This window comes from Jaculus jaculus, chromosome 11 (genome assembly GCF_020740685.1).
Source record: "Jaculus jaculus isolate mJacJac1 chromosome 11, mJacJac1.mat.Y.cur, whole genome shotgun sequence".
Lineage (NCBI taxonomy): Eukaryota > Metazoa > Chordata > Mammalia > Rodentia > Dipodidae > Jaculus > Jaculus jaculus.
In genome coordinates this window covers 63851569-63878012 of record NC_059112.1, presented here as the reverse complement: position 1 = coordinate 63878012, position 26444 = coordinate 63851569, and the positions used below count along the sequence as shown (strand labels likewise).

Sequence of the window (26444 nt, the reverse complement as noted above, 5' to 3'; positions counted from 1 at the left end):
TAGCCAGCAAGTCCCTGGAACCTCTTGTCTCTGCCTCCCCAGCATTGAGATTATAGACACATGACACCATGCTTGGCTTCTATATGCATGTTGAAGATCTGCAATCAGAGCTTTATGCTTGCACAGAAAGCACTTTACCAACTGATCCATCTCCCCAGACTCTGGTTCCCAACTTACAGTGATTTGACTTGGGAATTTTTAAAAACATTTTTTTTTAATTCATTTGAGAGAGAGGAAGAGAAAGAAAGAGGCAGACAGAGAGGGAGTAGGCACACCTGGGTCTCCAACCACTGCAAAAAAAAAACCTCCAGACACATGTGCCACTTGTGCATCTCACTTATGTGGGTACTGGGAAATTGAACCTGGGTCTGCTAAGTCATCTCTCCAGCCTGGTATTATTTTCATTTTTTTTGTTCATTTTTTTTTATTTATTTGAGAATGACACAGAGAGAAAGACACAGGTAACGAGAAAGAGAGAATGGGTGCACCAGGGATTCCAAGCCATTGCAAATGAATTCCAGACATGTGCGCCCCCTTGTGCTTCTGGCTAATGTGGGTCCTGGGGAATCGTGCCTTGAACCGGGGTCTTTGGGCTTCACAGGCAAGTGCTTAACCGATAAGCCATCTCTCCAGCCTGTGGTATTATTTTCTTAATGATCGTGCAAAAAGTGTATTTATAATATTTATAATGTTTATATATATATATGTTTATATATATTTATAAAATTTATAATGTTTTTACTTTCAATGTACAATACTGTACAATATACAATAAACCCCATGAAATATTCAGCACTTTAAAATAGGCTTTGTGTTAGATGATTTTGCTCAACTGTAGGCTAATATATTTTTAGTTCAATTAAGATAGGCTAGATTATACTATGATGTTAGGCACAATCAGTGCATTTTTGGTCTTAATATTTTCCATTTACAATGGGTTTATCTGGGCATGACCTCATTTAAAGAAGAGGAGCATTTGTATGGCAATCTGGTTAAACCACAGCTGATGGGAAGCCATCCTTATCTACCTCTGTGTGAAAATACAGGATCTGAGTGAACATGCTTAGCCTGCAGCTTGGCACATAGTAAGTGCTTAGTAAAATCACAAATTTTAATGTTTCCTTTTCTCTTTCTCTCTCTCTCTCTCTCTCTCTCTCTCTCTCTCTCTCTCTTTTGTTATTGGTTTTTGAGGTAGGGTCTCACTCTAGCCCAGGCTGACTTTGACTTAACTATGTAGTCTCAGGGTAGCCTCAAACTCACAGCAATACTCCTACCTCTGCCTCCCAAATGCTGGGATTAAAGGTGTGTACCACCACACCCAGCTCTCTTTCCTTCCCTTCATGTCCTTCTTGCCTTCTTCCTTTTATCCATTCATCCCCAAGATGCTTTTAATTTTCTTGGTGGACTTGTTTAGATTTGCTTCAGAATAAACTTCAATTTTCAGGAACAAGATCTCCTTAAATATTTTGAGATAACTGCTTTGTGATAATAAAACACCAGGAACATTGTCATGCCAAAATACTTTAAGGGTTATTTGCATTATTTTATTTATTTATTTATGAAGGCAAGGCCAACAGACTGGTCTTTGTGTGTGTGTGTGTGTGTGTGTGTGTGTGTGTGTGTGAGAGAGAGAGAGAGAGAGAGAGAGAGAGAGAGAGAGAGAGAGAGAGAGAGGGAGGGAGAGAATTGGTGTGCCAGGATCTCCAGCCACTGTAATCGGACTCCAGATATGTATGCTACGTGCATGTGTGACCTTGTGCATTTGATTTACATGGGCTCTGGGGAGTTGAACATAGGTCCTTAGGCTTTTCAGGCAAGTGCCTTAACTGCTAAGACATCTCTCCAGCCCATTATTTTATTTAAAAAATATTTATTGATTTACTCATTTATTTGAGATGGGGTGAGAGAGAATAGACATGCCAGGACCTCTGCCACTATAAATTAACTCCAGACACATGTATTATCACTTGGTGTAGCCAGCTTTATGTGGCTACTGGGGAATTGAACTCAGGTGGACGGGCTTTGCAAGCAAGCACCTTTAACTGATGAGTTATCTCTCCAGCCATGTTTTCTTATTTTAGAGAACAAACAAGCTTGAAGCTCAATTCTCACAGACAGCAAGTAAGGTGAAAGGCCTGGAGCCTTGAGAAAGTGCTGGCTAGGGAAACATATGTTGGTTCCAGCTCCACTGCCAAAAGTGTTGGATCTGGCTGGGGATGTTCTCCTGCTAACAGTGTTCATGGAGACTCCAGGTCTGGATAAGTTATATGCTCCCTCTTAAGAGGACTTTGGATCATTGTAATGTTTAAGATGCCTGTATTCTCCCTCCCTTGACATTACAAAGTAATTTGTGATTCTAGTGTTACTACACATTCTCACAAACTGTTAAAAAACAGACTTGCTGCTATTAATAAAGATATTTGGATTACTCTAATAAATTAATCGTCAAGATGTACTGAGTGGAGATAATTTTGTTTCTATGATCTTGAAAAACCATATTTCAGAATAGAATTTGACCACTCAATGTCTACTTACTCATACACACTGCACGTGACATGAGAGTAAAAGTGTGATATCTAGGAAGAGGAAGAGGACTAGCAGGAATGGAACAACAGGGATAGGAGTAGCAATATACAATGGCTATGTCCAAAGTACATAATAAAATTGAACAAAAATGTTATTAAGAAAACTGTCACTTGGAAGAAGGAGGACATTATTGGGAGGAGGAGGGGTAGAAGGGTGATTAGAAGTAATAAGAAAATAAACTAAATACAAAGACATTAAAAGAAGCTGGGCGTAATGATGCACACCTTTAATCCCAGCACTTGATAGGCAGAGGTAGGAGGATGTCTGTGAGTTCAAGACCAGCCCTGGACTACAGAGTGAATTCCAGGTCAGCCCAAGCTGGATTGAGACTCTACTGTGGAAAAACAAAAACAAAACAAAATACATTAAAAGAAAGTAAAAGGGCTGGAGAGATGACTTGGTGGTTAAGGTGCTTGCCTACAAGGTCAAAGGGCCCAGGTTCAATTCCCCAGGACTCATGTAAGCCAGATGCACAAGGTGGCACATGCATATGGAGTTTGTTTGCAGTGGCTGAAGGTCCTGGTGTGCCCATTCTCTGTCTCTATCTGCCTCTTTCTCTCTCTCAAGTAAATCAAATAAATAATTAAAGTCTATTTTAAAAAGAAGGAAAAGTTAAAAAAGAAAGGAAGAAAGAAGAAGCCCATCACTTTGTACAATAAGTATACAATTTAAAGAAAAGATTTAATGGCCAGAGTAGATCTCTCTAAGTGCTAACCACAGAAGCACATAACATATGCTGTGCTAAGTGTCTGTTTCCTAAAACTTTTCCTCCTCATTCCTGATCCCCCCGCACATAATAGAAAGTGTGAGCTAGCTTCAAACTGTGATTGACTACAGCTGTTGCCTCAAATGAATTGGGCCTGTATGGCTTTTTTTTTTTTTTTTTTTTTTTTTTTTGCAAGAAAAAGAAAATTAAATCCTCTTACACAGAAAAGGGATTTAAAACTTTGTCACTCCCAAAGAATGAAATGTCCTCTTTAATGTAAGAATGAGTAAAAATGTAGAGATTTTAGCTCTACAAGTCAACCAAATTCATTGGACACTTCCTGTAGACCCCAGAGAGGAGGCTGATTACAAAGGGCTGACTATCTGGCCAGGAGTAGAGACTTGGAGAGGGCTGAAAGGAGGCTATGAAAGGTCCCAGGCTGTCCAATGCCACAGTATGGTATGCTGGAACTGGGAAGTTCTAAACTGCTGCAGAATCATTTTGATCAATCTTCCTCCTGTTTCTCCCTTCCCTAGATTGTTCTAGAAGAGGGAAATACCTTCAGTGAAGCCCTGGAACTTTCAGGCACTCCATTTCCATATTTTCCTGAGATAATTCCACAGGCAAGTGGAGACCATGTCATTGCACCAACCCCTGCAGAAGTGGAGAAAAAAAGCCTCAGAAAGTTGCAACATGGGATCAAATGTGAGGGTGTGTTTAAACAGAACTTGGTTGGCTACAGGGAAAGCAGGCCAGATAAATGAGTGACTACCAGAATGTATCTTTCCATCACAATGTACGACTTACAAATTGTGCTTCATTCTTATATAAACCAATTAAACATGAACTGTCTGTTCTATTCTTGGGAGTGAGTCATATAAGCAAGCTCGAAAATATGGCTTATCCACAATCTTTTCATTGCTGTGGTCCACAGACAGGGAGTTAAGAGTTTCAACTTGCAAAGAAATTCAGTGCTTCATAGCATATGGTATGTAGTAAACCCTTGGTAAGTGATAGCAGTAGCAAAGATAACGTAGTTGAATTTTTATCTTTTTCTATTTTTATTCAGCATTTTGGTCTTATCTTTTAGAAAGTTATCTTTGGTTTCTAATGTCTAAATTTCTTGTGTTCATACTGTATATATATACCATATGTAATATACATCCAGTATTGCTTCTACATGTTGTACATTGCTTCTTCACTATTGTTGATTTCCTTCTATCTTGTCCAGTACTGAAGACAGCAAGAAAGGTAGATGTGTACATCTATGAGTTTTTGGAAGGTCAATCAGTCTACTAATGGATGATAAGTTTATTTAGGTGGAATATCTCTTCAGTTTTGAGTATAGTTTTTATATACTAGTCACAATTTATAACTGTGGTTTTCACCAGTGATGTCCTGTACAGTAAATTTAGCCACATTTGATTCTGCCACAGTCTCTAAGACATGTACTCCTTATAATCCCTATATTACATTAATTAGGGACATTTTGAGCAGTGTTTCACCAACTTTTTTTCTGAAACACTGATTCTCATATTGTTAAAACTAAACAGGAGGTGCAATTTTGCAGATTACCTATTTTATGGTAGAGCTCTGGCAGCTGGACCTCCACCTTTTCTCTCTGGAAAAGATGGTACTCGGCTTGTTCACAGACTGGTGGAATCATATTGAACTGCCTTGCAACAGAATAGGCTTCCTAGGAAAAAATGAGATTGCAACTGGATTTATACTGATGAGTTAAGGGCTTCATTGTGATTTATTTGCACAGGACATGTTCTTTTCAGTGAAAGTCAATACACAGCAAAGATAAGTCAAATAATTTGCAAAGTGACCATCATCAATTTCTCACTAAGAGCAATATCAGTTGTATGAAATTTTTCTTTTTTAATCTTATTTTTTGAGGTAGAGTCTTCACTCTAGCCCAGACTGACTTAGAATGCACTCTGTAGTCCCAACCTGGGCTTGAATTTATAATCCCCTTACCTCTGCCTTCTTAGTGCTGGAATGAAAGTCATGTGCCATGACTGACACCTGGCTAGTTTTAGTTTTTCTTCTTTTCTACTTTTTTTTCAAGTCTTTTTTGTTTTAATAGTTTTATCTAATTAATTAATTAATTTCAGAGAGAGAGAGAGTCAGAGGCAAATAGGCACACCAAGGCCTCAAACCACTGCAAATGAACACCAGACGCATGTGATACCTTGTGCATCTGGCTTATGTGGGTACTGGAGAATTGATCCTGGGCCCTTCAACTGTGCAGGCCAAGTGCCTTAACTGCTAAGCCATCACTTCAGCCCATAGTTTTTCTTAATGCTTGTGTGTGTGAGAGAGAGAGTGTGTGTATGTTGCTGTGTGTGTGTAAGTGCGCATGCACATGAGTGGTCATGCATTTGGAAGCCAGAGGACAATTTCAGGTGTCATCTTCAGTAATTCTGTTCACCTGTTTTGAGATGGGATCTTTTATTGGTCTGGAGCTCACCAATTAAGCTGGACTGGTTGACCAGCAAGCCTCAGAGATTCTCCTAATCTTCCCAGTACTTATTACAGGTGTATGCCATATTTATGTATGTATTGGGGACCAAGTTTAAGTCTTCATGCTTGTGAGGCAAATACTTCAACAACTGAGTAATGGCCCGATCACCCCTCTTTCTTTTCTTCCTTCCTTCCTTCCTTTTTTTTTTTTGAGGTAGGTTCACACTCTAGCTCAGGCTGTCAGGCTGACCATGAATTCACTATGTAGTATCAGGGTGGCCTTGAACTCATGGTGATCGTCCTACCTCTGCCTCCCAAATGCTGGGATTAAAGGCATGTGCCACTATGCCTGGTGGCGGTGGCGGCGGTGGCGGCGGTGGCTTCTCCTCCTCCTCCTCTTCTTCTTCTTCTCCTCCTCCTCCTCCTCATTCTTCTTCTTCTTCTTCTCCTCCTCCTTCTCCTCCTTCTTCTTCTTGTTTGAGGTAGGGTTTCACTGTAGCCCAGGCTGACCCAGAATTCACTTTGTAATATTTTCAGGGTTGTCTTGAAGTCACAGCAATCCTCCTATCTCTGTCTCCCGAGTACTATGATTAAAGGTGTGCACCACCATGCCCAGTATTATTATTATTATTATTATTATTATTATTATTATTATTATTATTTTGTGGTAGAGTCTTGCTTCATAGCCATGGCTGGCTTAGAACTTACCATATAGACCAGGGCATCCTCAAACTTGTGGCAACCCTGTTATCCCTGCCTCCTAAGTGCTGGGATTACTGGGTTGTTTTTAAAGGAAAAGAAAAATCAGATTAACATTTTAAAAGTGATCTGTAACTACTGTGTAATAAACCCAACAGTTTTAATTAATGTCGTTTTTAAAATGAGAAAAATGAGAGTACTCTGTTCTGGTATTTCATTAGCTATGAAATTCACTCTGCCCTCTTTTTTTTGCCACCAAAGAACATGCTGAAACATGATTCCTATTAGAGACCTGGGCCTCCCTGTTGTTTTTCCAGATATCCATGGATATCTCTGATATTCATCTTTGTAACAATAGAATTGATCCTAGAATGCCAATGGCATAGTAACTGTGAGAAAAGTCTGTGAAAGATCTTCAATTTACACATGGTATCTAAAAAATAACAATAGTAATTTAAAAATAGAAATTAGGGTTGGGCAGATGGCTTGGTGGATAAAGCACTTGCTACACAAGCATGAGGACATGAGTTTGGATCTCCTGAACCCATGTAAAAGCTGGACTTGGTAGTGTGCTGCATGCATATGGAATCCCAGTGCTCCTGTGATGAGATGGGAGAGAGATGCAAGAGAATCCACAGAAGCTTACAGGCTAGCTGGCCTGGTGTATAATAAGAGATTCTGCAGGCTAGCTAGTTTGGTGTAACAAGAGATTCTGATAAGGTGAAAAGTCAGGGATGGAGAGATGGCTCAGAAGTTAAAGGCAGTTGCTTGCAAAGCCTGATGGCCTAGGTTCAGTTTCCCAGTATCCATGTAGTGCCAGATGCATATATCTGGAGTTTGTTTGCAATGGCAAGAGGACCTGGTGTCTCTCTCTTTATCTCTCTCAAATAGTTAAAAAAAAAAAAAAAAGGTGAAAAGTGAGTACAAATACCTGGCATTATCCTTTGGCCTACACACATGCACCATGCTGCTTGTGTGACTACAGTCACACAAACATTCATGCATACCCATCACATCACATACACACACACACACACACACACACACACACACACACACACAGAGATTTAAAAAAGACAGAAATTAACTCACCATGATCTCCATAGCACTCCACCTCGATGTGCCCCAGTACATTGCCATGCCTTGGTTGATCACATGTGTCATGGCTCGAACAATTTCTGTGGAAGTCCAAACAGTGCTCCATGAATTTCTATACTTCTAAGAATTATTCTTTTTCTCCTCTTCACAAAGCTTAGTTTAGTTTAATTATTTGATTAATATAGTTACTCAAATTTGTCAATTGCTGACATTCAATTTTGATGGTGTGGGGGCAAGCAACAGCATTTTAATTATTTTAAGACACTATTTTTAAAAATTTTTTTTGTTCATTTTTATTTATTTACTTGAGAGTGACAGAGAGAGAGAAAAAGGTAGATAGAGAGAAAGAGAGAGAGAATGGGCACGCCAGGGCTTCCAGCCACTGCAAACGAACTCCAGATGCGTGCACCCCCTTGTGCATCTGGCTAACGTGGGTCCTGGAGAATTGAGCCTTGAACTGGGGTCTTTAGACTTCACAGGCAAGTGCTTAACCACTAAGCCATCTCTCCAGCCCCTTAAGACACTATTTTTAAGTTGCAGCAATGATATTAAACAGTATTAAAAGTGTAATGATCACCTGAACTTCTTCCTTTTCTTGTACTGATAACAGATCAATTACTGATCTCTTTTAGGACCAGAGTACCTTGCTCACCAAAGTGAGTAGTGAGGGAAAACATGTAGAATATGTGGTCATTGGGGACTGAAGGCTTTTCTCTCTGTTTATGGTGGATTTGCAGAGCTGGGCCACACACTGAAGAGCAGCTTAATAGAGATAACTCAATAACAGTGTGCCAAGCAGAAAGATAGACGTCTACATAAAATGCAGAACAAACAATTGAAATCACAGAGGCTCAAAGTCTACACTGATACACCCTGTCTTTGACCACTGTGAGCCAAACTGTTGTGAGACACCCATGTCAGTGACTTCACCGGGACCTGCTGCTGGCCTCACCCAGTTTACTCACCAGTCTCTTTTAGCTTGACATCACATTTCCTAATCAGAAAGATGAGCCCTCACTCACCCTATGGTGTGGAGCTAAGCCAATCCTCTTAGCTTCAGCCTGATGAGATGCAGAACTAGGAGCTTTGCAAAGCCTCAACTTCAAGTTAGCAAAGATTTTCAGACATGGTTGGATTTCTTCCACACATCAAATCAGCCCCACTCCCAGGATACCAGATCATTTGATATTTAAAAAAAAAAATTTTAATTTTTTATTTTTATTTATTTGAGAGTGACAGAGAGAGAGCGAAAGAGAGGGTGGGAGAGAATGGGCACGCCAGGGCTTCCAGCCACTGCAAACGAACTCCAGACGCATGAGCCCCCTTGTGCATCTGGCTAACGTGGGTCCTGGGGAATCAAGCCTCGAACTGGGGTCCTTAGGCTTCACAGGCAAGTTCTTAACCGCTAAGCCATCTCTCCAGCCCTAATTTTTTTAAAATTATTTATTTACTACAAAGAGAAAGAAAGAGAGAGAGAGAGAATGGGTGCACCAGGGCCTTCAGCCACTGAAAATGAACTACAGGTGCATATGCTACTCTGTGCTTCTGGCTTACATGGGTTCTAAGAAACTGATCCTGGCTTTGCAAACAAGTATCTTAATCACTAAGCCATCTCTCCAGCCCTCATTTGATATTTTTATAGGGTTCAGGTAATACCAATAGGCTAAATGTTCTTCAGAAGAATAAAATCTTTCCTCAGATTTGGAATAGATGCATTCTTTATTGTCACCTTGGTTGTTCTAGAACTCACCTGTGTAGACCAGGCTGGACCTCAAACCTGGGGCAGTCCTGCTTCTGCCTCCTGAGTGCTGGGATTACAGATGTATGCTGCCATCCTGGCTCAGGGTAGACTCATTCTCATTGTATTTCTTATGAGGAAATACTAAGTTGAGGAAAGCCAGCATTTTAAATGAGAAGGCTAAGTTTTGGTTTTAGCTTCCATGTTGTTTGGCTATTTAAAGTTGTCCTTAGTTTATTTGGAAGATGGAATTTAAGTCTGTTTCATTCTTAGGACTGAAGGCCTTTCTCTCTGTGTATGGTGGCTTTGCAGACCTTGGCCTCACACTGAAGAGCAATTTAATAGAGTTCATAAATATCTGATCACAACAACTAACTTGTGAGGTTCATTTTAACAATTCTTTTTGCATGTGTATATGTGTGGGTGCTGATGTGCATCACTGTGGAGGGAATAGGTGGACTCAAGTGTCTTCCTCAGTTACTCTCTACCGTATCCCTTGAAACAGGGTCTCTTGCTGACCCTGGAGTTTGTTGATTTGTTCAAACCAGCTAGCCAGCAAGCCCTAGAGATTCCCTCCCCAGAGCTGGGCATGCAACACCACACCTGGCATTTTACATAGGTACTGGGTATCTGAATGCAAGTTCTCATGTTTATATGACAAGCACTTTACCAACTAAGCCATCTCCCCAACCCACAGGTGCATTTATCCTTTATTAAATATATGAGATACAGTTATAATAAACTTTCTGGAAGTTGAAAGCCATTATTTACATTTCTGCCCCAGATTAGACACCCCCATCTTTCTATCACACCTTCTTACTTCCTTCCATTCAAGTCTAGTTTCACCAGGGTTGGGAGTTCATCCAGGTATCAGTTAGGCACTTGGTGTTCAGGGAGCTGGAGATGTTAAGGTATGCAAAGCATGACGGTAACCCAGAAAAGGTTCACAGAGAATTAGAATGAGGACTCTCCCATATCTCCTTTGCAGGTGATCTCTTCTATGTGAAGTCCCTGAAGACTTGACTACAGAAGTCAAAGTGTAGTGAGGGTTCAGACTCTTCCCAAACCTTTATTCACTTCTTTAACACATATGCACTAAAACTTTGATATTTGGCAGACACACACTGCTGGATTAATCTATGAGTCAAACAAAATTCATAGACTTAAGGAATTTAGAATTGTGTTGTGAAGATGGAGAAGTAAATAAGTAATTATAAAATGAAAAATGCTGTAAGGAAATAGAAGAGGACCTTGATAGGAAATGAAAGAGGCTAGGTGGGTTCTGACAGAGTTCTGACAATGACATTCATACATTGAAAGGAGCCAGTCACACCTAGTGAAGATGGACAGAAGAATGAGATTATTAGTGCAAACCCAGTTGTTTGTATGTCTTGACAGTTTAATGTATCTAGTGAAAATCTGTTGACATTTTTAGGCAAGGGAGTGATACCTCCTGCCATCCTAGTATACATTTTAGAATGCCGTCCATGCCTGTATGACCTGTGTAACCAGTCATAAGGGGAGCCTGGAGGAAGAAGGAAGGCATTGCAGTGTGGCAGAGGTGAGGGTGTCCTGGAGGAAGGCAGTGATGGTTAAGACAGATTGAATGTGATTCACAGGGTACAGGAGGATTTAAAGCCATTTCTCACATATCTGTCCACTTATAGTCAAGAGGACAACAGGTTTGGGAGGAAAAGCAAAGGCTGTTTATCCTCTGGGCATGAGAAAAATGGTGATGCAGTGAGTGACACTAGATAGAGGGCATGTGGAGTGGATGTGGTTGGACATGTGAGACAGGGAAGGACCTGGGCTGGCATGCTTAAGAGGGACAACCTACTGATTGTGCTAAATTTGTGGTGACATATGAAGCTACTTAAAGGAAGTCTGAAGAGAACAAAGAGAAAAGGCTTATGTTGCCAAGCCAAGGCCAGAGAGGATGACTCTATGTAGTGAGCTGAGTTATCCCCAGCCAGAGAGGAAGCACAGTTTAGAGCCAAGGACAGAGGGTTCTTCAAGAAGTGGGGCTCAGGGCTGGAGAGATGGCTTAGTGGTTAAGCGCTTGCCTGTGAAGTCTAAGGACCCCGGTTCCAGGCTTGATTCACCAGGACCCACGTTAGCCAGATGCACAAGGGGGCACACGCGTCTGGAGTTCGTTTGCAGTGGCTGGAAGCCCTGGCGCACCCATTCTCTCTCCCTCTCTCTCTCTATCTGCCTCTTTCTCTCTCTGTCACTCTCAAGTAAATAAATAAAAATGAACAAAAAAAAAATTAAAAGAAGTGGGGCTCATGGGCTGGAACATCATGAACATCCAAGCCAGAAAGCTGCAGATGGCATTGACTCTGTAGCTAGGTGTCTGCTAACCATGAGAAGAGCAGTCAGTAGCTGTGAGGAGGCTAAGGTCAGGCCAGAGTGATGGAAGAATAGTGGGGCAAGGGAAGCTTTGGAAACAACAATGAGTTTTCAGGTGAATGGAAAAAGAGGGCAATCGCCTGAAGGTAATTCAGAGAGAGTTTTATTTAAAGATGGGGAGTGAGAGCATGCTACGGGGAGTGACTAGAATGAGGGTCACTGACAAGATAACAGCAAGAAGACTTGATACAGAGGGAGATGGGCAAAACATCTGGGGTGGGGGGAGCAGATGAGTTTGTAGAACTTATACTGGCTATTCTTCTTTTAGGAAGTAGGTTTGAGAAGCCCAGCAAAGGTGAGGCAGTCTTCAGTTGCTGGTCATGTGTTCCCTCTGCTCTGTTGACTTTTGCCTCTGAAGAGAATGGCTGGAAAGACTTATCCCTGGAGGAGGCTCACAAAGCAGAAGTTATGGGAGAATTGATGGGTCACCGGGGGAGATTCATATCGTTCCCAATTAAAATTTAATTTGATTCATATTAAATTAACTTATTGCTTGTTTTAAAATGCCAAAGAAAAATTCCCTGAGTTGTTTAGTTAGCTAACAAGAAATAGCAGCCCTGAGGTGGGCTTTACATGGTGTTAATGTGTATAAACACTAGAGGGCAGCATTGTTGAAAGAAAAAATAATTCATTATTTGCACATCATGGAAATGCCTTTAAATGGTATCCTATCAAAAGCATTAATTCTGAGTGGAAAGGACATTAGAGTGACTATTTAGGGCATTACACTCATGGGCCTCCACAAAAGGACACTCAGGAAAATATGGTGAAATTTACTTTCCCAGGACTGAACCTGACTCCCCATGCCCAGCCAGAAGACTTAGATCCTGAGCTGCTCAGATCTGCCACACACTACAATACCTGTGGAAGGGAGTGGGGACTTTAAAAACTGCACAAGTCTGGGCTCCACTGAAGTTATATAAGTTTCTTGGGCTGAGGCCTGGGTGATTCTCATATGCGCCCTGGGTTAAGAACTCTTTATACCTGGTCTCTAAGTGTATCCCCTGGGCCAGGGTCAGCAGCACTGGGAAAACTGTTATAACAAATGCACAGCCTAGAGTACCACCTCAAGCCTAGTGGATGACAAATGCTGGGGTGGAAGCACCAACCCTCCATTCTGATACCCTGAAGTTTGACTTTAGTTATTTGCCTTAGTGCTAATGCACATAGGAAGATGGACACACACAAACACTTTAATGTTAATCAGGTCAAATGGGGAGCTTGACAAAATACCTAGATGCAGATCCTAGCTTCCTCCAATGAGCCTTTGTATTTCCTCTCCTCTTCCCTTGTCTTTTTCTTTCTCATCCCTTTCTTCCATCCTTCCTTCATCCCTCCCCTCTCTTTCTCTTTCTCTCAATTTCTTTATCTCTTTTCTCTCTCCTTCCCTCCCTTCCATTCTTTCTTTTTATTTCCTTCCTTCTTTCTTTTCTTGCCTGGCCTGTAACTTACTATGTAGCTCAGGCTAGCTTTAAACATGTGATCCTCTTGCCTTAGATTCCTGGGTGCTAAGTTATAGGTATGCATTAACATGCCTGGTCTGTACCTTTAAATGTATTTTATATATATATATATTCTCCTCAGGTATCAAATGTTTGAGGAAAACTACTTATCACTAGGCTTTAAAATCTTCCCAACTTTTTTCAGATTGAAGATTGAAATAATAATTATTTATTATTTAACTTGATGATGCTCCCTGGGGCTCTCAGGCTTTGGGAGCTAGCTCTCTCTTCCATGCATCTTTAACATACAAGCTGGCCTCAGTAAATACTACACATCAGCTTTGCTTCTTTGAGTATCCCATCCCCATCTGACAAGTGCAGGTAACATCACTCCTATGGAATCTGTTCAAAGCAGGTTACGAACTGTATGTGTCCATCCCATGATTTCAAAGGAGCAGCACAAATGCAGCTGGTGAGCAGAAGGTGACCAAGTCTGGTTGTTCCTTCTCAGACAGAACCAGCTTCTGACACTTAGTGACCTTCTCTCAATAATGAAGACCATCTATGTTTAAAGTCAGGCATTTCATGACAAAGTAATTCATACAACTATATATTTTGAGTAAAAATATTGGCTGATATTTATTTAATTTATTTATTTGTGTGTGAGAAAGCAAAAGAAGGAGGGAAGGAGGGGGGAGAAAATAAGTGTGCTAGGACCTTAAGCCACTGCAAAGGAACTCCAGATGCATGCGCCACCTTGTGCATCTGCCTTACATGAGTACTGGGGAATCAAACTTGGGTCCTTTGACTTTGCAGTCAAGTGCCTTAACTGCTAAGCCATCTCTCCAGCCCATTGTCTCATATTTTAATTGGATCTCATGATAAAAATAATAGTTTACATGTCTTCCCTTTTTAAAAATAGGAAATGCCCCCTCCCCCCACCTGGATTTTGAAAGGTGTAAACAAATTACTTACATTGCATGAGCAAAAATCTACAAAAACAAAAATGTAGGAATTGCTGTTGGTGTTTTGATCAAATAAAATGTACTCAAAATAATCTGGGCATAAAAATATGATAAAACAAAAAGAAACATTAAATATAATCTACATAATTTCCTTTTCTTGTAGATAAGGAAACAGACCAGGAGTCCATTGTGTGATGACATAGTTAGAAGCTGAAACACTAGTATCAACTCTAATTATTTCAAGCATGCTTACAACATTCTGCGATAAAGCCTGAAATCCTAATTGTGTTTAATGTGTAATTTTGTTCTATGTATTTTAAGAATCCTGTAAATGTGTAGCATTACATTTCTTTTCAAGGTAGGGTCTTGCTCTAGCCCAGATTAATTTGGCATTCACTCTGTAGTCTCAGAGTGGCATTGAATTCACAGTGATCCTCCTACTTCAGCCTTCCAAGAACTGGGATTAAAAGTGTGTGCTACCTCAGCCAGTCATAACATTGTTAGAATGGAAATAAAAAAGATCATCAACTAAAAAAGTCACAGTTTTATATACTAACATTTTACAAGTTTGACCAAATAGAATTATTGCTTTTTAGAGATTTAAAATGGCCCAAATGTGGAGATATATATATATATATATATATATATATATATATATATATATATATGAATTAAAAAATATTTTATGAGAAAGAGAGCAAAAGTGTGCATGTGTGTGTGTTTGTGTGTGTGTGTGTGTGTGTGTGTGTGTGTGAGAGAGAGAGAGAGAGAGAGAGAGAGAGAGAGAGAGAGAGAGAGAGAGGTTGGTATGGCAGGGCTTCCATCCACTGCACTCCAGACTTATGTGCTATCTTGTGTGCATGTGTGAACTTGTGTGCTTGCATCACCTTATGTATCTGTCTTATGTGGGACCTGGAGAGTGAAACATGAGTCCTTAGGCTTTGTAGGCAAGTACCTTAAATACTAAGCAATTTCTTTAGCACTACAATGGAATGTTTTTAAGAAAAATGGGTCATACTGGGGATAAATATATGAAGTGAGTTAAGACAATCTCAGGAAGACAAATATTGTATGTTTTCTCTCATATGTGGATCTTAGTTATTGTAGATACACAATCATATAGGTAAAAGACATGAAAGTAGATGTGATTTTTTTTTTTTGCTTTTTTGATGTAGGGTCTCACATTCATCGCCCAGGCTATGTAGTCCCAGGCTAGCCTTGAACTCATAAGGATCATCCTTCCTCTCTCTGCCTTCCAAGTGCTGGGATTGCTCCTGAAAAAAGTAGATGTGAAATTGGGGGAAGGGGGACTCATGGGAGGGCGATGGGGTGGGGAACAAAAGGGAGGGTGAGGTTGAAGGGTATATGCTCAAAGTGCATTAAGTTCTTGTGTAAAAATGGCCTTAAGTAGACTTTAGGAGATGGTCCAATATTGGTGGTATTGTATGGATCAACTTAATGTGGTGTCAGATGCTCTTTGAGAGGCAAGGATCAGGGTAGAGGCCTTCATAGTTAGTGTAGGGACTTGGCTCCATCAGAGAAATTGTTATGAGCACAAATGAAACATATGTCTAGATACAGGTGCAATTTTTACTTCAAACCAGCTTGTTACTTAACTGTCTTTAGCTATTTATTTGCTTATTTTATTTCAGAAGCTGCTGCTGCCGCTGGCTGTTTATTATGCCTCTGCAGCTTCCAGGTTTCCTGTCCAGGACTATAGACTTTCCTCTGTTCATGCCCATTGTAATAACTAGAGACAGAAGACTATCTTTCCTTATAGGACGGAAACCTTCTACTCATAAATGGAGTGGCTTGAGCTTGGCATGGACCATGAGCCACAGCAAGAATGATTTGCTGATTGTCTGACTTTTCCAGGAGCACCTGGCTCCTCCATTCACCTTATAAGGCCTTATATACCCACTAGCATTCAGCAGACCCTGATAACCTTGGGCACATCTTTGAACTTGCTGGATTTCAGTTTCTTCAGTGCACATAGATCAGATTGATATTAAGAAGTATCTAATCTTTGTAATAAATATTTTAATCAGTAGTACTTTAACCCCTGTTTTATTGAGGTAGGACTTCAGGTGCAGAAAAGCAAATTTATTTGGGCAAGGTCCCAGTAGGTAGCTTTGAAGTACTGTGACTTATCATCTTGGAAAACTCCTTATATTGCCTTATGGGAAGTGGGTTTAGGATTATAATAAGGGAGCATTTACTTAATTGACATTATTGTGCATTTATGAATGTATGCTGTTTTTCATGTGGTCACACCCATCCACTTTGAGGCATCTAGCATTCTAGTGGCTATTTTACATAATGTGGGTTGGTGGTTTGAAAGATATGAACCATCTTTTTTGCTTTTTTTTTTTTTTTTTTTGAGGTAGTGTCTCATTGTAGCTCAGGCTGACCTGGAATTTGCAATGTAGTCTCAGGGTGGCTTCAAACTCATGGCAATCCTCCTACCTTTACCTCCCAAGTTCTGGAATTGAAGGCATGCACCAACATGTCCAGCTATTTTCTTTTTTTTTTTTTAAAAAATATTTATTTAAGAGAGAGAGAGAGGCAGATAGAGTGTGTATGGGTGTGCCAGGACCTCAAGCCACTGCAAACTAACTCCAGACACATGAACCACCTTGTGCATTTGGCTTATGTGGGTACTGGGGAATTAAACCTGGGCCCTTAAGACTTCACAGGCAAACACCTTAACTGCTAAGCATCTCTCCAGCCTGATCTTTTATCTTTCTTAAAGAAAGACTTCAAATCTAGTGACTGAGAATAATAAAAAAAGCCATAAAAAAGGTATGTAGATGCCTAAGTGTCAAAGGTCAGAGAGATTGGTTTTCACAAGTAGTGTATACACAAGAGGATTTCTAGATCACGGTTTGACCAAAATGATTCTCAATCAAGACAGACAAATTCAAGAGGCCAGTAAAGAATTAATGCACTAAGTCATGTGCCACATCAGCAAATCTGTCATATCTGGAAACACTGAACTTCAAGAATGGAAATTTATGTCTCCAAAGACATTGAGCAGTCTGTCCATCCTGAGAGAACCCTGATTACAGGCCACATGGTACTCAATTCTTTGCTTTACATACTTTGGTTTTCTTTCACCTGAGACACTGTTAAGTGGGCTGTAGTTATTGTATAAATGTGATTTCTGAGCTTTATGCTGAACTGTGGAATAAGTTATGTGACACAAACATTCAGCCTCACTTTAGCTCACGTCAAAGGCTTGAACAATAGCTATTGTTTGTAACTGTGTTTAAATTTCTAAGCAGGTGCTCAACATGTTTATGAAGAAGGTAAACAAGTATGGTTCTCTATAGCCTATTCCTCCTTAAAAGCATAACTGGGTGGAGGGAGAGATGGAGAAACAGTTCATCTGGCCTTATATTGTGTGTTCCTTACTAGATAATTGAGATCAAAAGTGTTGGAATAGAATATTTGCATATCTTTATGCCCATATCTATCCATCTATATATTCATCCATCCATCTTGAACATGGGTTCCGAGTCTAAACCCCAAGTTCTTTTATGTCTCCTATATACATTTTACACCTTGCAGAGGGTAATTTTATACGCTATTTTTACTATACTTGTATTTTCACTGTGACCCATCACATGAGGTGAGGTGCAGAATTTTCGTTTTGTGGTATGTTGGTGCTGAAAAACTTTGGATTTTGCAACATTTTTGATTCAGAAGTTTTGGATTAGGGATGCTCAATTTACTTCAAGGGAACTCCATCTGCCTGTATCTTTTACCTCAATTCCAACTGACTATCATCTCAGGACTAACAAATAAGAAAAGTTCCCTGAAAAAAAGAGGCTGACCATGCTGTGACTTCTCTAGACAGACACATTCCCTGCATACTTTTCTCTAGAGAGGGAGGCTATATGGTGCTATATATTAGCATCCCAGCTTCTTTACCAGGCAGCTATTCTTTCATCCTAGTTAGGGAGTGGTTGTTCATCTCATTCTTAGGTAAGAATGGCCCAGTACACTACCTGTTGACACTTTCTCCAAGAAATAATTATGTACAGTGTAGATCACATAACTGTTCCATTCACTTCAGCACAATCAGCATGGGCCCTTCTGTTTCTTAATAAAACCTGTAGATTGCAAATCACTGGCTTGTAAGGCCCATGCTCGCTCAGTACTAAATAATTACTAAATAATGATGATTAGACATTTTCTGTCCTGATGAAAGGGGGTAGCATTTTTAGTGGAGAATAATGCTGCTATTGCAAAATGTGAATCCTATAGGATTGGTGAACTGTGGAATGAATTCTAACTTAAACATATTTAGAACAAAATTACACAAATCTTTTGCTTTAAATTTTGTCTGGAGCAAGAACAATGAAGAAATAAGTAAAGGAAAAAACAAACAAATTTAAATAAACTAAAATTTGTGTTAATAAAAGGTGAGTGCAGGAGATAGAAGAGGAGCTGGACAAGCCAGAGTAAATATGACATTTTCCTTCTCTGTAGGTGTACTCAAGGATGAATGAGGAAGAATATTATTTTATATATTTATTACGGCATACAATGGAGTTTGCATACATTTTCTGATTAAAGTCAAGGCTGCATGCTGCAATGCTGCATGCTTTTATGGCCCTTTAGTGGATCATGCACATGGAAGGAAAGGATTTATTTCAGGCATACAGATTCCAGGGGAAACTTCATGCCATGAGCCCATAGTCACACTTTGCCATATAGATAGCCATTAAAAAACTTTGCTAAATCCTTTCTTAGCTGAAACTTCTAAGGGAGAAAGTTAAGGGGAAAGAGCTATCTTTGTCTTTGGTGAGGACAGTATAAGGAAATACCTCACAAATGGGAAGGGAAGTCTTAGTGGATGAAACTAAAGGCTCTAAATACAAGAAGCTACTGGACAGCACACTAGGCTAGGTACAAGCAATAGAGCATCGGGCATTTCAGGGGAGACCCATTGGGATGGATGTGTTACTCATCTTTTTGCTACTGTAATAGACTATGTGAAACAGCTGTAAAGGGGGAAAGATTTCCTTTGGGCTCATGGCTTCAGAGGCTTCAGTCCATTATAGCAGAAGGGCATGGTGGGACAAAGTTGCTCACCTCAGGTAGCCTGGAAGAGGTGAGAGAAATAACCTGCTCCAGTGACTTACTTCCTCCAATTTCATCCTGCCCTTCACAGCTTCAGCCCCTCCTACTAGACTATTCCAATATTTAATTGTAAATGAATTAATATATTGATGAATCTAGAACCCTTATGATACCATCACTTTTGAATAGCTCCATCTCTGAACCCAGCTCATTTTAAGGGCCAAGCTTTCAAACTATGGTTGTTTTGGGGAACACTTCCTATCCAAACCAGAACAACAAGCCAGGTCTCTGGAACACTTTCTGCAGTGCAAGTTACCCAGATGTCATGGGCCCAGACTCACAGTTTAGCATATAAAGTAGTAGGTGCTTTGTTTAGAAATATTATAAAGTTAGAGGTTGGGGAGATGGCTCAATGGTTAAAGTGCTTGCTTGCAAAGCCTGTAAACCTGGGTTTAGTTCCTCACACCCATGTAAAGCTGGATGCACTCAACAAAAGACCCTCACATGTCCTCTCACTCCACAAGTATAAATAAATCAATAACATTTAAAAAAATATATTAAAGGTCCTCTTCACCAAGTAGTTCACTGCTGAAATACTGAGAGAAATTATTCTATTCCAAAATGTCAAGTTTAAAGTCACCTTTATTTTTCCCCCCTGAGGTAGAGTCAAGCTGACCTGGAATTCAGGGTGGCCTTGAACTCACAGCCATCCTCCTACCTCTGCCTCCCAAGTGCTGGGATTAAAGGCGTGTGCCACCACACCTGGCTTTAAAGTCACCTTTGATTCATTAGCAGATACCCGATCAATGTAGATCAGCTCCATACCACTGAATGGGTTATAGGCTGCCAGAAAGCTGTACTAGATAGAAGAGTAGACAACATTAATGTCATTAAGATTAAGACAGCATCTCCTTCCAGACATCTCTCATGGCAGGACCAGAGAAAAGGCCAGCAATACAGACTGCTTTCTATTAGGGCGTGAAATTGGATTTGCAGTAGAAAATCTCATTAGGATCATTTTTCTTTCCTTCACTCTGATCGATCTCTGTCAAGTTGCTTGCCTTATTCTTTCATTCATGAGGCAGCATATATTTTAAAATATACTTGAAAGCCTGTCTCAAGAAGTTGATACACAGACAGTTAAATAAATAAAAAGCTCCAGAGAGCATAGTATAAGAGCTATGTATCAAGATTCCACATCTATTGACCAATAAGGATGACATTTATATAACTTCAAAAGCAGACATTTCATTCAGACTTGAGTCTACAATGAAATGACAGACACTGAGGATGACCTCTCCATTGACGGCAATCTCTGATGCCATGAAGAACTGGCAGGGTTAGCTAAATTTAATTTCTTTTAGCAGCTCAATGAACATTTGGAAAACTATTCTTTTTTTAAAGGAAGGATGGGGAAAGGTCAAGGGGGTGGATGTGTACAAAAAGTCCTAGAGAGATGGGGTTCAGAGAAGCAAGCAGAGGTGGTGGGTGGACAGGATAGGCACAGATCCCTTGCTCTCTGCACACCTCCCCTCTGCTCCCTCAGGGTGTGGGAGTTGTCAGTGCTGAGTTTACGCTCAGTACTATGGTAGCTGGGAGGTCTGTGCCCCAGTGCAGAGGAAGGGGGAATCCACCCAGGGAAGTCCCCATTTTTCTGGCTTAGAAGGAGGTAAAAACCCTTAAGTTTCTTCCACTGTACTGTATGGGGAAGGAGTCTCTGTCATCTGGTGCCCCAAGGTGGTTGGGGGGTAGAGTGGACCCCTGTGTCTCTGACCATCCTCTCCCTCAGGGGATGAGGATGAGGCATTTGCTTCACCCTGTACCACACACAGGTGGTGGTAGTGGAAGGGCTCAGGGTGGGCAGGCTGAAGGAGTGGGAGGAAGGGAGAGAAATAGTCATGGGGTGAAAGGGGTGGAATTAGGGTGACTGGACTCTTGAAGGAAAGTTTTTCTTATCTCTTGCCTAGTTCCAAAGAACTGTTTTTCCACAAATAGTCAGGACCCTCCTGAGAGGGAAGCATTTCATAGGATTTAAATACTGTGGTTGGTCAAGTTCAGCACCTGGAGCTAATATCTTCCTGAGACAGCCCCTAGCCCTAACCAAAGATAGCTCACCACCCTAAGGTTATAAATACTTTTGCAAGGGGAGGGCAGGCTCTCTGGCTCTCTGATCACTTAGGAACTTCCAGCTGTGGGTGAGCTTTTCCCTTGGCTGGGCCTGGCTTAGGCCCTAGTTCAGGCATAGCTGGGAGGGACCCCTGCCCCCAGCTCTTACTCTCTGCATGGGTTCTTTATTTCTCCAGCTCCCCACATGGCAGAAACTTCTTGAACTTTCTGTAAGGTTTGGGAGTGACTAAGACTATGGTAACCACTCTGAGACAAAGGTGAAAACTTTTATTTGAGAAAAGCACAAGCTGGCAGGACTGAGCCTCAAGAGTGGAGCACAGCCACCTGAGATTCCAGATCATGGGCTTTATAGGGCTTCTTCAGTAGGGGGAAGGTGAGGAAGGGAAAGAACTTTGTTCTTTACATTAGCCATTTCATTTCATTACATTAGCTAGGGTGTTAGACCAGAACAGTGAGCAGACAACTTATGAGATAAGGGATCATGACTTGGTGGGGGGGGGGGTAGGCAAGGAAGGGATAATGGCTGGCAGTTTCTTGAGGAATGTGGATGGGTCTCTGATGCCATCCTGCTGTCCTCAAAGACTCCATTTTTAGGAGCCTTCCTGACCTAACATTCAAGCCTTTTGTTAATGATAGGAGATGAAGGTTAATTTTTTCATGCTGACCATAGGGCAATGAGTTCTTATGGGAGAGACTGGATAATGCAGTCTATGGGTCTTCCTTCGAGGGAAATCTCAGGTTGGCTGTGCTTTGCTCTTGAGAGTCAGTCCTGGCAGCTTGTGCTTTTCCCCAATAAAAGCTTTCATCTTTGCCTCAGAGTGGTTTGCGTGGTCTTGGTTACTCCTGAGCCTTACATCTGATGATCATGACTTGGAGGAGGCTTCCAATTGCCCTCTTGGGTGGTCAGACCTCCTTTCCTCTGACCAGACCACCGAGCTACTATTTGAGCCTCTGAAGGCTTCAGACCATCTCTGCCTGGTACCAGCTTTCACATCCGCCACAATTTGGCCTCGCTCTTCTTCCCTTCTTCATCTCCTCCCTCCTTCTTGGTAAGTGTCCCCCTTGGGTTGGACTGCTCTCGGGTTTAATCTCTCCTCATGGAAGCCATGCCAGCATGCCAGGCTACATCCCTCAGCTACTTTAGGCCCAGGTCTTGATAAAGATGCACTCTTGACACCTTGGGTCTCTTGCTCTCTGGTCTACTGTACCCTAAGAGGTGCCTTTTGGTTCAGGTGCACCATCTAGGGACACTCCCTCTCCCTCCCTGTTCTCCCTCTCCCTCCTGAGGTCTCATCTTCCACTGCCTGTTGCTTTCATCTTCCATTGCCGGCCGCTTTCACCATTGGGAGCACAGTTGTCCACCTTGCCCACTAACAGGCTATAAAGCCAACAGTTGCAACCTGTACAGTTTCTGCCCATGTGGGAGGTGCAGGCCCTGTTCACCCTAATGGGCCAGGGGGTTATATAGGTGTTCTGTGTAAACCTAGCTTAAACCCTGGTTCCTTCCTCTCACTTTTATTTACTCCTGAGGTCTCATCTTTCACAGCCAGCTGCTTTTGCCATTGGGAGCACAGGTGACTGCCTTGCACACTAACAGGCTAAAAAGCTGATAATCACAACCTGTATGGCCTCTGCCCATATGGGAGGTGCAGGTCCCATTCACCCTAATGGGTGTGGGGGGGTCATATTTGTGTCCTGTGTAAACCCAGCTTAAGCCTTGGTTTCTTTCTCCCACCCTTGTCTTGCTCTTTCTCTGTCTCCTCTCACTAGCTCTTTTACTATACTCTCACACTTCATGGGGAATAAAACCTCCAAACCAATTTCTATTACCCCCCTGGTCTGTCTCCTTAAGAACTTAAAGCCTCTACAACTCTTGGATGACATCAAACCATGTCATCTATTCTTTCTCTGCGACTCTGTCTGGCCACAATATAAGCTGGACAACAGGTCCAAGTGGCTTAAACATGGCACTTTTGATTTTCATATTCTCACTGATTTAGAAAACTTCTGCCAACATACAGGCAAGTGGTCTGAAATACCCTATGTCCAAGCAATTTTGAACTCTGCATACATGGCCTCTCTCCTTTACCTGCTCTTCTCACCAGGTTCAAGGTCTCAGAGATGTGGTCTAATTCAACCCCTCCCCCATACTCATCCTCACCCTTTGCTTTTGACCTGGATGTCATAGATGATCTGGCCCCAACAGCTCTTCCAGTTCCTTCAGCCTCTCCTGACCCCCTGCCTGATGCCCACATCCCTCCTCCCACCCTTCATCTGTCTCCTGCTCCATCTCCCTGCCTCCCCCCACCATCTCCCATCTCCTTTCCTCCTCTGTCCCCTCCTGCCCAGCGTACTTGTCCTCATAGAGACAGAATGTACCCTTTATGTGAGGTCGCAGATGCTGAAGGAATCATTCGTGTTCATGTTGCTTTTTTCTATGTCTGATTTATCCCAGATTGAAAAACATCTAAGGTCTTTCTCCATTGATCCAACTCGCTATACCAAAGAATTTTCCTACCTCATCCAGGCCTATAACATAACCTGGCATGATCTCTTTGTAGTTCTTTTCTCCACTCTCACTCCTGATGAGTGAAAATATGTCTGGGTGACCACTCAGGCTCATGCTGATGAGGCTCACCTATCTGATAACACTTTCCCAGTGGGGACACTTGCTGTCCCCAGAGAGGACCCTGACTGGGAATACCATGCTCTCACTAACTAATTCCCCTCGAAGGGTGAACAATGATAGAATGATTCTTTTCCTCCTGGCTGGCCTCCAAAAGACATCCCATAAGTTTGTCAATTTTGACAAACTCCTGATAATTACCCTGACGCCTAATGCAAATCCAGCTGAGTTTATGGGATGCCTAACTGAGGCACTCACCCAATACACTCTGGACCCTGCTTCCCAAGAGGGCATGATAGTCCTCAATATCCATTTTATGTCCCAATCTGCCCCTGACATTAGGGAAAAACTTAAATGCTCAGAAAATGGCCCTCAAACTCCTCAGGGAGATCTGCTCGACCTAGCATTTAAAGTTTTTAATAATAGAGAGGATCAGGAATGGACTAAGAGAGTGGCCAGAGACATGCAGCATTTCCATTTCCTGGATGCAGCCCTGAGACCCCCTCCAAAGAAGATGATGGTGCTGCAATGCTCATCACCAATGCTTCAGGTGTGGCCAAGCTGGCCACTGAGCAAAACCCTACTGCAGTCCATGTCTGCCGCCAGGGCCCTGTCCTCACAGTGGACTTTCCAGACACTGGAAGGGCAACTGTCTTTCTTTGCCTCGACAAGGTAGGCCAGCCCCTTCCACTTGTCCCCCATGAGAGCCAATTGCTGATCTTCTGGGCCTGGGGCTGAAGATTGATGGTTCCCTGAGACCTCAGCCCCCATCAACACTCTACATATCACAATGGAGGAGGTCAGGGTCACAGTCCAGCTGGCAGGAAGGCCTGTCTCATTTGTGATTGATATGGGGCCAATAGGTCATTCCTGCCATCCTAGTCTGGTAAGATTTTCCCCTTGCAGATCTCTGTGTCAGGTATTGACAGCCTATCCCACTCCCCACACATCACTCCCCACATATCACTCCCCACTTACCCTGTGTAGTCTGGGACATTCCCCTTTCCCATTCATTTCTTATAGTACCCTTTTGTTCTGCTCCTCGCCTGGGTCAAGATATTATGTGAAAACTCTCTCTCTCTCTCACATCCTGTCTTCCTCCTTATGCCAATCCCCTCCCTTACAAAGGATCCAGGTTTCCTCCTCCCTGTCTCTGAAGTTAATCCCAGGGTATGGGGCACTTCCTTGCCAGCACTAGCCTCTTATCACATGCCTATCCTCATCAGACTCAAAGACCCCATGTCCTTTCCCTGCTGCTCTCAATACCCAATCTCATTTAAACATCACCAAGTCTCAAACCCATTATTTTTTGTCTGCTCCAAGCTGGCCTCCTTCACTCCACCCATTCCCCTTGCAATACTCCAATTTTGCCTGTTATTAAACTTGATGGGACCTGCCACTTAGTCCAAGACTTGCACCTTGTCAGTGCTGCCTGCCATTATGCCCATTCATCCAGCAGTCCCCAACCCCTACACTGTCCTCTCTCACAACCTCTCCTTCACTACTCACTTTTTGATTCTTGACCTCAAAGATGCCTTCCTCTCCATCTACCCCCACCCCAATTCCTACAATCTCTTTGCTTTCACCTGGGAGGACCCTGATACTTATACTGCCTCTCAATTCACCTGGATGAGATAGGGTAGGACAGAGATGGCTTGACTCTCTTTAGCTGTAATAGACAGACCTAATTAGGTATGCCCTGAAGCTTTGTGGCCATAGGGGTGGTTAGGATCACCAGATGAGGTCCAGTCCAGAGAAGCTTGAGGACCTGTGGGCAAGACTGCTTAAGATAGACTTGATATCCCAGGTTAAGTGAGAGAGTTGTAACTCCATCTGGAGGTTGAGAAAGATGGCAGTCAGCATGTTCCCAGGGAAGGTTCTAGATAAAGGTGAAAGTTGTTAAGTACCCATGGAGAGGAGTTTCTGATAGTTGGGGAAGGTTGTTTAACCAGAAGGGATGCTCATACAGGAGTACAAAAGAGCTAAGGAGGAGGGGGCCCAAGGAGTAGCTCTGATTTGGGCTAAGGCAAGTGGGAAGAGCTGGGGCCAGGATAGGTGAAGTTCAGAAGTCAGTTTAGACAGGTGAGTTTTGAGAATGGCATTTGCTCTTTCTACATTGCCTGAGGACTGAGGCCTATATGGAATATGAAGTTTCCAATATATCCCCAGGACTCTGGATACTTCCTGGGTTACCTTGGATATGTCTGATTGAATGGTAAGGGGAAGGCCAAAGTGGGGAAGAATAGATTAAATAATGTGAGAGGCGACTATAATGCAGTATTTCTCCTGTCATAGGAAAAGCGTCAACACACCTTGAGAAGGTATCCACCATAGTGAGAAGGTATTTAGCTGTTTTGAGAGGAGGCATATGAGCAAAATCTATCTGCTAGTCCACCCCAGGAAGTGAGTATTGGTGGAGTTTGAAAGAGGGAGGGGGATGGACTCCCCCTTGTGGAGAGGTCTTGGTGCAGAGTGAACAAGCCAGTGTCAT

At 42.0% G+C, this 26444-nt stretch overlaps 1 protein-coding gene across 2 annotated transcripts in view; it reads right to left on the bottom strand.

Annotated features, from left to right (window-relative positions):
• Kcnab1 (potassium voltage-gated channel subfamily A regulatory beta subunit 1) overlaps positions 1-26444 on the bottom strand; it is a 516975-nt gene that overhangs the window by 17814 nt on the left and 472717 nt on the right. For both annotated transcript variants that reach the window (XM_004652406.2, XM_004652407.3), the window contains exons 9-11: positions 7553-7638; positions 4868-4988; positions 3852-3946 (exon numbers count right to left, since the gene is read on the bottom strand). In XM_004652406.2, the coding sequence (XP_004652463.1) occupies positions 3852-3946; positions 4868-4988; positions 7553-7638 (302 nt within the window). The remainder of the gene's footprint in view (positions 1-3851; positions 3947-4867; positions 4989-7552; positions 7639-26444) is intronic.